At 32.5% G+C, this 14,561-nt stretch overlaps 1 protein-coding gene across 10 annotated transcripts in view; it reads right to left on the bottom strand.

Annotated features, from left to right (window-relative positions):
- Positions 1-14,561, bottom strand: part of LOC143068347 (hemicentin-1-like) — a 166,363-nt gene that overhangs the window by 22,326 nt on the left and 129,476 nt on the right. For all 10 annotated transcript variants that reach the window (XM_076242320.1, XM_076242321.1, XM_076242323.1 and 7 more), the window contains 13 exons: positions 13,398-13,703; positions 12,764-13,066; positions 10,662-10,961; positions 9,630-9,932; positions 8,722-9,021; positions 7,561-7,866; positions 6,705-7,004; positions 5,919-6,224; positions 5,077-5,379; positions 3,463-3,768; positions 2,451-2,753; positions 1,608-1,913; positions 683-985 (listed from right to left, as the gene is read on the bottom strand). In XM_076242320.1, coding sequence (XP_076098435.1) covers positions 683-985; positions 1,608-1,913; positions 2,451-2,753; positions 3,463-3,768; positions 5,077-5,379; positions 5,919-6,224; positions 6,705-7,004; positions 7,561-7,866; positions 8,722-9,021; positions 9,630-9,932; positions 10,662-10,961; positions 12,764-13,066; positions 13,398-13,703 — 3,945 coding nt within the window. The remainder of the gene's footprint in view (positions 1-682; positions 986-1,607; positions 1,914-2,450; positions 2,754-3,462; positions 3,769-5,076; positions 5,380-5,918; positions 6,225-6,704; positions 7,005-7,560; positions 7,867-8,721; positions 9,022-9,629; positions 9,933-10,661; positions 10,962-12,763; positions 13,067-13,397; positions 13,704-14,561) is intronic.

Here is a 14,561-nt window from a genome sequence, read left to right as displayed (position 1 = left end):
AACATTCAATAACCCCTCTCCTTTTCCCATTAGAAACCTTTGTTTTCTAGTTGTAATCCCTTTTCCAAACATTTTGCATATAGAAAATATCATATCCAATAACAATAATAAAACTTCTATTCTTTTAGCCCCCTCTATTATTGTAGAGATATCATTGATAAAAATTAGATTACTAAATGATTGATTGGGATTGATTGCTGGTTTTCAAAGATGACCCTCAGTGCTGGTACTATTAGTGGTCAGTTTTGTTGGTGGTGAAACTAGAGCGCACAGAATAATTACATTTGGCAGGAAAACTACCAATCCTAGTCAATTAAATTGAAGTAGAACACACCTACCACATGCATGGTTTCAAATTCACAACCTCAGTGTTAAGAAACCAATGATACAGTAAATCAACTATTTGGTCAAGCCCAAAGATTACTAAATACAAAACTTGTCTGAATAATTAAAAATAATCTCACATACAAGTGAATGACCTAACGTTAAAAGTGACAAAAAGGCATGTTTCTTTTCCCAAAATTTGGTTTAAGTCTTGACAATTTTTTGCAGAAGAAAAATAATCTCAATAATTTATTATTCTACATTAATCAATTATAGTAAACAATTCTATAGTCAGCAATTCTCCAATTGGTAACATCAAACAAATGGACAATCAAAAATTGTTAGTAAAAACACTTACTGCCAACAACATCTAAGAAAGTATTTTGACTCTGTCCAGTACCAATACTGTTAGTGGCATAACATCTGTAGCTTCCTTCGTCACTTAAAGCAGCATTATTGATTGTCAGTGATGGACTGTTGACTGTTGAACCGCTGTACTTATTATTGTTCATGTCAACGTTGGTTCCGACATTATTATTGCCAATTCTCTGCCAATACACCACAGTGTGAGTAGGGTTGGCAGTCACTGTGCATCCAAGTGTGACAGTTGATCCAATATCAACATTATATTGCGGCAGAGAAACAACCACTTGTGGTAAATCTATAAAAATGTAATAAATAATCAAATATTCATCTTTACTCAATTATCAAAATCTAATGTCAAATCTATAAAAATTAAAAAATTAAAATTAAGTTTCTTAAAAAATTGTTCACCTAAACATACCCTTTTTGAGAAACTACAATCATCTTGGAGACTGTACAAGAAGTTGAATAAATATTTCAGGAAATTAAATGTCACCATAGTTCTGTATGGTCTTCTCTCAGCAGTGATTGATCACATATCAATTACAAAAATTCTAAAAGTTTCATTTAAGATAAATCCACATCTACAGAACTATTTCCTATATATTGCTAACAAATTATCACCATGATATAAATTGCTATCATATATAACTTACAAATATCAGGAAAAAAGCATTCATTGCATGTACCTTAAAGTCATTTTAGCTGCACATAAGTGTATATACTTGTAAATCAACTAATTTTTCTAGAACAAAGTATTTTTGATAGGACAAAAACGATGGTTAATCTCAAGTCATGAAAATGTTAAACTTTGAATTTCTGTTGTATAAACACCCAAAAGATGTTTAGAAATAAACCATGAACTGGCATCCATGATAAATAAGTTGGTTTACAGTGTGAACAAGAAAATCATTTCTTACTTCCTGTTACATCAAGGTATGTCTGTTGACTGGATCCTGTTCCAGCAACATTGGTGGCAGTACATGTGTAATAGCCTTCGTCAGAATTAGCTGCTGATGAGATTGTCAAAGATGGACCGTTCACTGTGGATCCGCTGTACTTATTGTTTCCTGTTCCCATGTTAATATTTGTTGACTGACCATTGACCACTCTTGTCCATTGTACAGAGGTGTGTTGAGGTGTGGCAACAACTTGACATTCCAATGTAACAGTATTACCTAAGATAACTGAGTACTGGTTGGAAAGTACTGTTACTGTTGGTTGAGCTGGAAATATACGCATATTTCTCGTGAAAATAAGAATGCTTTAATTAAAAATGATTTATTTAGTTAGAAATATCTAAAAACAATAGCAATAACATTGTATATAAAAGTTTTTGCTTAACTGTTTAAACACAAGAAGTTATATTTAAATTTATATTTTAAAATAAGAAGGCAAAATCAGCAAGTATGGGCTTTGCTCATTGTTGAAAGCTGTACTTTACTGTGACCTTTAGTTGTTAATTTCTGTGTCATTTGGTCTCTTATGGCGAGTTGTCTCATTTGCAATCAAACAACATCTTCATATTTTCATAATAACCAGCAGGTCGCTTTAATTTCAATCATCATTTAAACAGTGACCACATGGAAGAAAGCTGACATAATATCAGTTATCAAAGATGCAAGCATTGTTAATCTATTTATAACTTTTTAAAGCTAGATGTATTTGTATATCTATCAAAGAAACTATAAAAAATATTTATTGAGCAATTCAATTTGTGGCACCATGTTTTGTTATTGAGACATAAATCATAAAAAACTTACTTCCGACAACATCTAAATATGTCTGTTGACTGTTGCCTGTCCCAATACTGTTGGTAGCATAACATGTGTAGAACCCTTCATCACTGCTTGCTGAAGTTGATATTGTCAGGGATGGAGTGGCAACTGTAGAACCACTGTATTTGTTGGTGTTTGTAACAGAAATGGTATTTGTGACTCCATTTATTGTTCTCCTCCATTCTACTACAGTGTGTTGTGGGGTAGCTGTTACCTGACACTGCAATGTTATAGTGTTACCAAAATTGACTTGATACTGGTTTTGTGGAATGACAACTGAAGGGATACCTGAAAATATAATAAATATGATTAAGAATTTTATCAGATTTGCAAATAGAACTCTAATTTTAAAATTGTTAGAATCTAGGTCCTTATGAAATACTGGTAACTGCAAGAAATGCCTGTACCAAGTCAGGAATATGACAGTTGTTATCCATTTGTTTTATGTGTTTTGTCTTTTGATTTTGCCTTTTGATTAGGGAATTTCAGTTTGAATTTTCCTCAGAGTTCAGTATTTTTGTGATTTTACTTTTTCAACAATATATGTACTTCATGTACTTATGAGACAATAAAAATGTATTCCAGGTGCATTATTTTATCAATGCATTTCTTGTTTTTTGTCGTACTGAAAAAATTATGCTCTTAAAAGTATGGTGCTATGGAAAATAGTGGATTGTATTTTTGGAAATTATGCATTTAGGACATGTATGGGAGTCTACCTTTGTGATATATTTATAATAGCCTACTTCTCTGTAAATAACTAGCATTTTTGGAAATTGATATGGTGCAATATTTTCTATGGTTCAATAGGGTACTGATTACTCTACTAGGTCAAAACATTCAATAGGACATATTTAAATTCTATTTTATCACTATGGAACAATGAAAGTCAACTGGGATCCAAACAAATTAAAACAGTATATCACATGCAGATGCTTGTTCCTCTTTCAAGATGATATAAGTGATTGAGGTAGCCCCAACTTCAAATTATACATACTTCCAATAACAGTAAGGGTGGTCTGTGAACTCTGTCCAGTTCCAACACTGTTGACAGCAAAACAGACATATGTGGCTTCATCATCTTCCACTACACTAAAGATTTGTAATGATGGATTCTGTACACTAGATCCTCCATATTTGTTGGTGTTTGTATTGAAATTAATTGTTGTGGTCACACCATTTTTAATCTTCTGCCAGTACACAGATGTCTCAACTGGGTTGGCTGTGACAGTACAACCAAGCGTGACAGGGTTATTTAGATTGATACTGTAGGATGAGCTGGATACAGTTACAACTGGTACATCTAGTTTAAAGAAGAAAAAACATATTTTAATGATGAGGAAAAACCATCAGAGATGACATTCAAGTGTACTGAAAATGACCACAAAAACTAACCCGAATAATTCAGTCATTATATTCCCCTGATCTACGAAGACTACATTAACGCCTGAACGTCTTCCTCGATAAAGACCGTCAACCGGAAAATTCACACCGCTATGCAATATGGGAATTTTTTACTAAGTTGGCAGCTAAAGAAGGAGGAGTTCCGGATGTTAATTGATGTTAAATGATGTAAACTGATGTTAATTGATGTTAATTAATTATTATCGGATTTGTGTTAATTGAACACACGAGTTTGGTAAAGACAATTACAAGAAAGTTGCGCAGACTAATTATCCTGATCACCGCCGATTGGCTCTCTCTCACAGAGAGCAGGCGATGCGGCCAATGATCATAAGGAGTTCAAGCCCTCGTGTGGGAGAAAATCGGACACGGAAAGGGCTTGAATTATTCGAGTTACACAAAAACAAGAATGTGTCCCCAGTACACGGATGCCCCATCTGCACTATCATTTTCTATGTTCAGTGGACCATGAAAATGGGGGAAAATCTCTAATTTGGCATTAAAATTAGAAAGATAATATCATAGGGAACGTGTGTACTAAGTTTCTAGTTGATTGGACTTCATCAAAAACTACTTCGACCAAAAACTAAAACCTGAAGCGCGACACACGGACAAACATACAGACGGACAGACGAACGTATGGACGGACAGACACACAGACCAGAAAACATAATGCCCATAAATGGGACATAAAAAAAGAAAATACTATAGTTCAATTATTGGTAAATATATTATGATACTGATTCGATTCATCCATTTTGTGTTCTGCTGTTTGTCTGTTTGTCTTTTTAGCCATGGTGTCATTTTATTTTTGACTTTTGAGTTTGAATGTCCCTATTGTATCAATTGCCTCTCTTTCACTGTATATCTTTGCATTAGACTTTATAGAATTGCATAAATATTGAAGCCTGTACCTGATTTTATCTCAGAAAAACTTCATTATGTTGGAGATCCTTTTTTTGCAGTCAAGTAACTCTTTGTTTGATATAAGAATTAAAAGACATTTTTTTTTCCAAACATGTATAAAATAAAATGGGAAGTCATGAAATAATATCCCAGCACAGGGACATTTACTTTTGTAATTAAAGAGACACAGTTGTATATTTTGAAAAATAAATATACCTAAGTGTTGCAGATGGATATGTGCATGTCTATAAATCCCCCACCCCAAAAAATATCTGCATTGTTTAATAAAATCATCACTTACTTCCAAAAACATCAAGGAAAGTTTGAGAGCTCTGTCCAGTTCCAACGGAATTATCAGCATAACAGATGTAATTTCCTTCATCAGAATTATCAGCATTGAAGATGGTTAATGATGGAGAGCTGACTGTAGATCCACTGTATTTGTTATTATTTGTAACAGTAATATCTGTAAGGGCTCCATTGATAACTCTCCTCCAGTAAACTGTAGTGTGACTTGGGTTGGCTGTCACTGTACATCCTAGGGTCACAGTGTTACTAATCAAGACTGAATACTGGGGTTGTCCAATAACAACTGATGGTACATCTGAAATAATAAATTAAGATTTCTTAACTTCATAAATATGCAAGAAGGAATACAAACTAATAAATATTCAACAATGTTTGACATCTCAGTTTTGTTCCCCGATTCAGTTTATTAGATTATCAGTTTTGTTCTCTGATTTAGTTTATCAGTTTAGTTTACTGATTACGTGATTAGATTATCAGTTTTGTTCCCAGATTCAGTTTTTCATATTTAACCATTACTGGTACACATATGATGAAATACTACAACAGTACATACATAGATATAGGGAGATGTGGTATGAGTGCCAATGAGACAACTCTCCATCCAAATAACAATTCATAAAAGCAAATTATTATAGGTCAAGGTACGGCCTTCAACACAGAGCCTTGGCTCACACCAAGCAGCAAGCTATAAAGGGCCCCAAAAATTAGTAATGTAAAACCTTTCAAACGGGATGCTTTTTTTCAACCATTACAAAATTAGATGTCATGGCAAGACTTACAGATAATAAACATGGAAAAAAAACTGGTATTGCCTAATATAACAAGCAAACATACTTCCTGTAACATCCAAGAAAGTCTGTTGACTGTTGCCAGTTCCAACAGCATTAACGGCAAAACAGATGTAATTAGCCTCATCATTCTGCACAGCATTCAATACAGTTAGAGATGGTGTACCAACAGTTCCTCCGGAGTATTTGTTTGTATTGGTGTTACTATTTATAGTTGTTGTTGTACCACCCTGAATCTTCTGCCAATAGATAGATGTTGCTGATGGTGATCCTGATACCAAACACTCCAGTGTTCGTGATTGACCAAGAAGAACAGAGTATGTAGACTGTGGAATCTGTACAGTTAAGGTGTCTGTAATATAAACCAGTATAGTTAGAGTCTATTGCTGTATACAATATCTATCATAAAATGTGTGTATTATTTGGTGTCAGAAACAGTATGTCAAACTTCTATACTTATTTTCTCATGTGATAATTTATTTTATAAAGTTCACTTTAAAAAAAGATCGGTAAAGGTCATATTTGGCCCCAATTATTAAGTTCATTGTTTTAAGATAAAAAAATATTGAAGTTGATAAAAAGACATGTGAGAAAGATAAATAGAACTATGTTCAACAAAGGTCTTTTTCAAAGTGTTGATTTTTACATCTCAATTAGGTTAAAAGCAGAGATTTTGCGAAACTGGACAAAATCGTACTGATTTCCATCTAATTATAGGACTAGAAAACATAGAGAACAGATGTCAACATTCTAAATATTTAAGTCAGACATGTATAATAGATATGAGCTCTTTTTTGTTATGATACCATTAGTTTCAACTTATAAAACTTACTGCCAACAACATCTAAGAATGTTTGTGTGCTCTCTCCTGTACCAATACTGTTAGTTGCTGTACAGACGTAGTTGCCTTCATCACTTAGTTCCACATTGTTGATGGTCAGTGTTGGTGTATTGACTGTAGATCCTGTGTATTTGGCCAGACCTATGTTGATGTTACTTCTCTGGTTATTAATGACACGCTGCCATTGTACAGTAGTATGAGCAGGGTTGGCGGTAACAGTACAAACCAGAGTGACAGTTGAACCAAAGTTTGAATTGTACTGAGGCTGCTGAACTTGTACAGATGGTACATCTAAATAAAACAAAATAGATTATCTAATTTAAACTAATAGTTTTCTTTTCAGTTTATTCAGCTTTCTTTCAGGTTTCATGTCTTCAATCTCTTATTACTGTCCACTGATACATCATAAAGCGATCATCAATCAATCAGTCAAATTATTGTCTGTAACCTTGTTAACATAAAACAACTTAAACCATCTTAATTATTTTAACACATGACTTTAACCTCAAATAAGTTTGTTTTTTTAAAGTCTATTACTGGTACTTTACTATTGTGAGATTCCTCCAATATTTAGTTTTTAATCTGGCAAAAAATTTATTTCAAGTTATTTCATTCACATTTTTTTTTACAAAACTGTAGAGAGGCTGATAAATATATGAAGATATTATTCTACAGATCAAGTGGGTTTAACATTGTTCTTTCTTTAGACATGGCTTGTAGCCATTGTTAAAAAACAAATATTAACATGCTATATCTTACATCACATGTATTAAGTTCAAATTTTTATAATAAAAATATTTGAACAAATTCAAAAACATTTTTAGAACAATCAAGAAATATAGCTTACTTCCAGTAACGTCCAAGAAAGTTTGTGTACTCTGACCAAGTCCAACACCATTGGTAGCAAAGCAGACGTATGTGGCTTCATCACTCTGGTCAGCATTGACAATGGTCAGTGATGGTGTGCTTACAGTGGAGCCACTATACTTATTTGTGTTGGTGCTACTACTAATGGTTGTAACAACATTATTTACTGTTTTCTGCCAATAGACATTGGTAGCAGCAGGGGAACCAGTCACGGTGCATCCCAGGGTTACTGTCTGACCAATGGTTACAGCATATTGTGACTGCTGAATTGTAACAGTTAAAATATCTGAAGTATAAATAAAAACAAAATAATTGGACATTTAAAATAAGCTGGAAAAGTCCTAAGAAATTATAAAATATAAATTACTGCCCTGCTTTTGATTTTTGTTTTTAATATATACATAATTATGAACATCATTTTCAAAATATAACTACATCATGTTGCCAACAAACTATGATTATGATCTGGTATTTATAATGTTCTCACAACATAACAAAGCCTGTGCACATAATATCACCAGTAATACTAATCTGAATTTGTGAACTGTCATGATATCCAAATAATCAAGGAACAGACGCTACCCTTGAAATACAGAACTGTTTTTCTCTAATTTTTGTGCTATTTTCACATTTCTTGACCGGTGTGAGAAAAATATTTCTCCTCACTAGTGAAAAATCTGTTCTCGGCAAATGATTGGTTGAAATTTAATTGTGATGTTAAATTTTCTTGTTTTCTGCTGAATTTTCTTTTATTGTGGCGTCATGAAAAAAGGTGACCATGCCTGATGATGTCGCATCAAAAGTACACAACTTTCCTCAAATCTTTGAAAAGAAAGAATAAAAATCATAAGAGAAACAGATTCAACCACTGCAACTCGTGTATTACGATATATCTCCACTCTCAACAGTTAAATTTTAATTATTTAAAAAGCTTGGCAAGCCTCACGTTTTAAATATTAAAATTTAACTGTCTGGAGTGGAGAAATATCGTAATACACTTGTTGCAGTTGTGGAATCTACATGTCTGTAGTTGAATATTTTCTCAATTTTACACAATTCTGATTTTTTTGTGACATTTAGTTATTGCAACATAAAATACATGTAATAATTTCTACATGAAAAATTGTAACGAATATCATACTTCCAATGACATCTAAGAAGGTCTGGGAACTCTGTCCTGTTCCTAAGCTATTAGTAGCTGTGCAAATGTAAAATCCTTCATCATTTAAGTCAGCTGAATTAACTGTTAAAGATGGGACAGAAACAGAAGATCCCTCATATTTATTATTGGCAAAGTTGATTGGCTGAAATTGATTGTTGACTAATTTCTGCCACTGTACAGTTGAGTGGGCAGGGTTTGAACTAACTGTACACTCCAATACTCTGTTACTGCCAAAGTTTACTTGGTATGTAGATTGTAAAATTTGTACTACTGGGATACCTGTGAAAAAATATGAATGTGCATCATTAAAATCATTATCTGAGTCTACACCATACTTTTATCAGAGATAAATTCCCAGATTCTAAATTCAGACAACTTTAAGTTACATGAAGACATTATAATTTCAGTCAATTGGATTGAAGTTCTGCACTTTCAAATAAAATCTCCATTTAGAGAATATTCACATTTTTTAAAAACAAATAATGTTAAATGTTTTTCATCAATAATTAATGTCTATGTAATACTTGGTCAATAGTAACTTTTACCAACAACTCAGTCATTATAAAACTTTAACAAAATAATACAGAAAAATTAATGGAAATTTCATATGCAAAACATTTTAAACTCCCTTAATAAAACCTTCAAAAAAAGGAAATATTTAAAGTTAAAATATTTAGAAACAACCTTAATATATTCCAATGTATCAAGCCTGCTAATGTCTACATTGTATCTCAATAACAAAATTTCATTTAACTGATATTTGCATAAAAAAAAAAAAAAACGTCACGAATCCATAGGAAACCATGAATAAATTCAAAAAAGATATATAATACAACATTTATTTTTGTTTTGCCTAAATCAAGTTTCTATTAAAGTATTTTACTTACTTCCAGTAACGGTAAGTGTAGTTGCTGTGCTCTGTCCAGTTCCAAACTGGTTTGTTGCCCGACAAACATAACTTCCTTCATCACTCTCAGCAGAACTAAAGATGGTCAGAGATGGGACATTTACAGAAGAGCCACTATACTTATTAGCATTTGCTAAACTGATTGTTGTTGTAACACCATTTGTGGTACGTTGCCAAACAACTGAAGTAGCTCCAGGGGTAGATGTTACAGTACATACTAATGTAATAGTGTTACCCACTAACACGCTGTATGCTGATTGCTGTACAACAACTGTTGGTGGATCTATAACATTTAAGTATTATATTAATCAAATTGTTATTATGGATTTTTTTATAAGTCAGTATTTGTATTAAATTTCTCTTTTATAAAAATATATTCACATTGTTTTTAGAGGGAATCAAAAAAGTTCATGCTCTAATCACTACAAAAATATACAAAAGCCCTCATTATGACTCTTAACTTACACGTTAGAGTACAAATCTAGGAGTTTGAACCATATCCACCGAATTAATAAAAAAGTTGACCCTCAAGTAACTTAAGATCAATAGCCTTTAACAATTGAATGTCAGAATTGTAATCCCACATGTTTCCTTTTCGGAAAATGTCTTCTTTAACTAAAGCAGTCAATTCAGCTATTTTTATAGATTAAAAGACAATGAGAGATCTTGTAATACAGTCACATCAAACTTCATATCAAAAATAAATGCCTCAATAATGGAGTGTTGCCTATGCCATACAGATGGGAATCCAGATGTGATGTATGTTATCCTGATGAATGATCTAATAACCTTCTTTACAGATCTTAATTTTCAAGTTCTTATTCAATAATACTTCCTTTTATAGTAACTATATTGTTAACCCTCCCCTAGCATTCCCCTCTCTCATACATCCCAAGGAAAATGAAAAACAACAAAAAAGCTGAGGAAAGGTTTTTTCAATTCCTACTTTTGACACTACATAGTGTGAAACACTGGTTTAATTTAATAATATATTTTAACTTTTGAATCATACCTCCAACAACATTTAAAGTAGTAGCTGTGCTGGTTCCAGTTCCTACAATGTTGGTAGCAGAACAAACATATTGTCCGATATCATTCAGGTCAGCATTGTTGATACTAAGTGATGGTGAATTTACAGTTCCGCCACTGTATTTACCAGATCCGACACCAATGTTTGTAGTGACACCATTCTGTGTTCTCTGCCACTGGACACTAGTATGTGTAGGATTAGCAGTTACAGTACATGTAATTGTTATAGTTTGTGCAAGATTAACAGTGTATGATGGTTGGGGTATTTGTACAACAGGAATACCTGTAAGAAAATACAAGACATGTATATATGAGGTAAATACAAAAAATTCTGTACATCTTATAAAACCACGATTTTCAAATAAGATGACTCTTGTGTGAAAAACCAATAATTTCAACATAAAATATCAGTTTCAAGAGATTTCAAATTTACATCAGTTAGAATTAACGCAACCCATTACACCACAATAAACAATAAATAACAAATGTTAATTCAGCAAGAAAACTTCATGTTTTACTTAAATGTGCAACTGATTGTATTTTAAACTAGACATTCAATTTACCATGCCCATTCCTATTCAAAAAAGAAGGTGTGGGGTATTTGTCAATGAGACAGTAACCCAACAACCAAAATTACCAATGGACAACATAAGGTGTCTTCTTGTGATTTTCTCTATATTTGGGATGTGTTTTTAAATGTCACAATACATAAAGAATCACAGGAACAAAACAAACCACAATCGCCAAACTTCTCTGAAAATATAGAGGTACAAACAAAAGACAAACAAGAATGAACAACACCAAGACAGTTTCTTGAGGACTTACTGCAGATAACAGGCAATAACAGACACTGTTTTCTAAGGATCTACCAAGGAAACTTGCAATAACAGAGATAGTTATTTGAGGACTTACTATGGATAACAATTCCTGCTGCTGTTGAATAGAACTAAACATTGATATTGGTGAACTGAATAATTTAAACTAATATTCAAAGAGAAATATTGATTTATTTTTATACGCCTGTCAAAATTTTGACGGGACGTATTATGGTATACAAATGTCCGGTGTCCGTCCGTCCGTCCGTCCGTCCGTCTGTCTGTCTGTCTGTCTGTCCGTCTGTCCGTCGTAAACATGTCGCACCGTAACTTGAGAACGACTTATCCAAATTTCATGAAAATTAATATAGTTGTTTCTTATGATGGTCAAATGATCTGTATACTTTTTGGTGAAAATAAGATTTAAACTTTTTGAGTTACGGCACTTTATAACTAAAACAGGGGTGTGTTTTTTTCACATGTCGCACTGTATCTCAAAAACTATTCTTGATTATGACTTAAAACTTTAAACACTTCTTAGTTATATTAATCTCAATATCTGTATACTTTTTGGTGATGATTCAAAATTTCATTTTTGAGTTATTGAGTATTTTGTAAAAAAGGGGGAGGATTTTTTTACATGTCGCGCCATATCTCAAAAACTATTTATGATTATTGCTTAAAACTTTACACATGTCTTTGTTATATTAATCTCAATATCTGTATACTTTTTGGTGATGATTCAAAATTTCATTTTTGAGTTATTAGTATTTTGTAAAAAAGGGGGAGTTTTCTTTTTACATGTTGTGCCGTATCTCAAAAACGATTTATGATTATTGCTTAAAACTTTACACACTTCTTTGTTCTATTAATCTAAAGATCTGTATACTTTTTGGTGATTATTCAAAATTTTATTTTTGAGTTATTGAGTATTTTGTAAAACAGGGGAGGGTTTTTTACATTTCGCGCCGTATCTCAAAAATAAGTTATGATTATTGCTTAAAACTTTAAACACTTCTTTGATATATTAATCTAAAGATCTGTATACTTTTTGGTTTTGATTCAAAATTTTATTTTGGTAATATTTAGTTTTTGTAAAAAAAAACAGGGTGGGGGGTTTCACATGTCCCGCCGTGTCTCTAAAACAATATATGGTCATTGCTTAAAACTTTCTCATAAACTATTTATGATTATTGCATAAGACTTCCACATAAGATGTCGGGCGTATCATGCGCTCATGGCGCAGCTGTTTATTAAGTAAATGACTTACTTCCAGTAACAGATAGTGAAGTTTGAGAACTGGTTCCCGTTCCAACACTGTTGGTAGCAGTACAAACATAGTTTGCAGAATCTGTTGTATCTGTATTAGTTATGGTCAAGGATGGATTGTTTACTGTGGAACCAGAATACTTAACGACAAGTCCTGTATTGACATTACTTGTAACACCATTCTGAATTTTCTGCCAGGAAACACTGGTTTGGAAAGGATTTGCCGAAACAGTACATTCCAATGTTACAGTGTTACCTATGACAACATTATAGTTTGGCTGTGATACAGTCACTACAGGAATACCTGAAAAAAATGGCAAAAAATAAGGTATTTACCTGATGTATTTTTCTACTAAATTAACCATCTGAAAAACTGTATTGAATGCACAGACCCATATTTTATCTACTTTTTCACTTGCATTAATAACTGAACCATGATTTTTTTATGTATATCTTGTAGCTAATTTTTATATGTATGTAAATTTTTATCATGGAAATATATGGAAAATAGTTAAGGTTATTATACACTTTTCAGTATTTCATTGAAACAAACATCAGAAAATACCTCCCAAAACTATGGAGAACTGATACAAATTGCACAAGAAATTGGTAATCAGTTATAAAAAACCACATACTTCCAGTAACAGCCAATGAGGTAGTTGTACTCTGTCCAGTCCCTACACTGTTGGTGGCAAAACATGTGTAAACCCCAGCATCACTTTGTGCTGCATTAAAGATGGTAAGAGATGGTTGGGAAACAGTACTACCACTGTATTTGTTGTTGTTGTTTGTTGTTGTGATAGTTGTTACTACATTATTAATATTTCTCTGCCAGTAAACAGTAATGACAGCAAGGTTGGAGGTCACAGTACACACCAAGGTAATTGAGTTACCAGTGGTAACAGAATATGTTGGTTGTTGAACTTGAACTGTTGGTACAGCTAAAAATGAAACATAACAAACATAATTATCACTAAACCATAGAAATTTTTCTTCTACCCCAGTTGGTGGAGCTAAAAATCAATAAAAAAAAATCAATAAAAGATTTGTATCCTAAACTTTAAAGTAATAATGCAGACCTCAGTTCTGTATGCAATAGACACTTTTTGATGGATTTACTCCCAAAATGTTATTTCCAAAAATACAAATCTACTTACCAGCATGCAAGAACTTACTTATATTTTGTCATAAAGAACAAGATGATAACAATGCTTGTCAAATCTTTGCATGGAAACCAATTTCTCATCTATTTCAATCTCACTTGTTTGCTGCACAAAGTTTTTCACAATTTAAAAAGAAATCAATCTGTCCAATCAATATAAAACAATAAACTAGAAATGATTTACTTACTGAGAAAAATATATTTTCATTAAACAAAAAGTGTAGACTACATTGAAAATTTCTTTCCTTTACAATGACATGGTCAAACTGGTGGAAACCACAAACTTTATTTATGTGAAAAGCTTTTTATTTTAAAGCAAACCTGGTGATAAGAACAATAATCATTGTTGAAAGTGCAAGACATGAAAGTCTCAGACTGCCTCAGGCGAAGTCAGAAGTCATTGAAAAGAAGTTAAGGAAACAGATTTAGATAAAAAGATCAGTCCTTTACCATTGTCCAATACCCATGACAAATATATATATATATATATATATGTGTGACTTAAAATATTCAGTCATTAGAAAGGAAATTTGGGAAGATAGTTAAGGTTTGACAATTATAAATAGACATTTTGAGACCGTAAAATAGTTCAGGAACCGATAGTCAAGATAATGAATTAAGCCTCACCAATAGTAGA

The sequence above is a fragment of the Mytilus galloprovincialis genome, chromosome 3 (assembly GCF_965363235.1).
Source record: "Mytilus galloprovincialis chromosome 3, xbMytGall1.hap1.1, whole genome shotgun sequence".
NCBI lineage: Eukaryota > Metazoa > Mollusca > Bivalvia > Mytilida > Mytilidae > Mytilus > Mytilus galloprovincialis.
The sequence above is the reverse complement of the archived record's forward strand: the minus strand, read 5'-3'. Positions and strand labels throughout refer to the sequence as shown.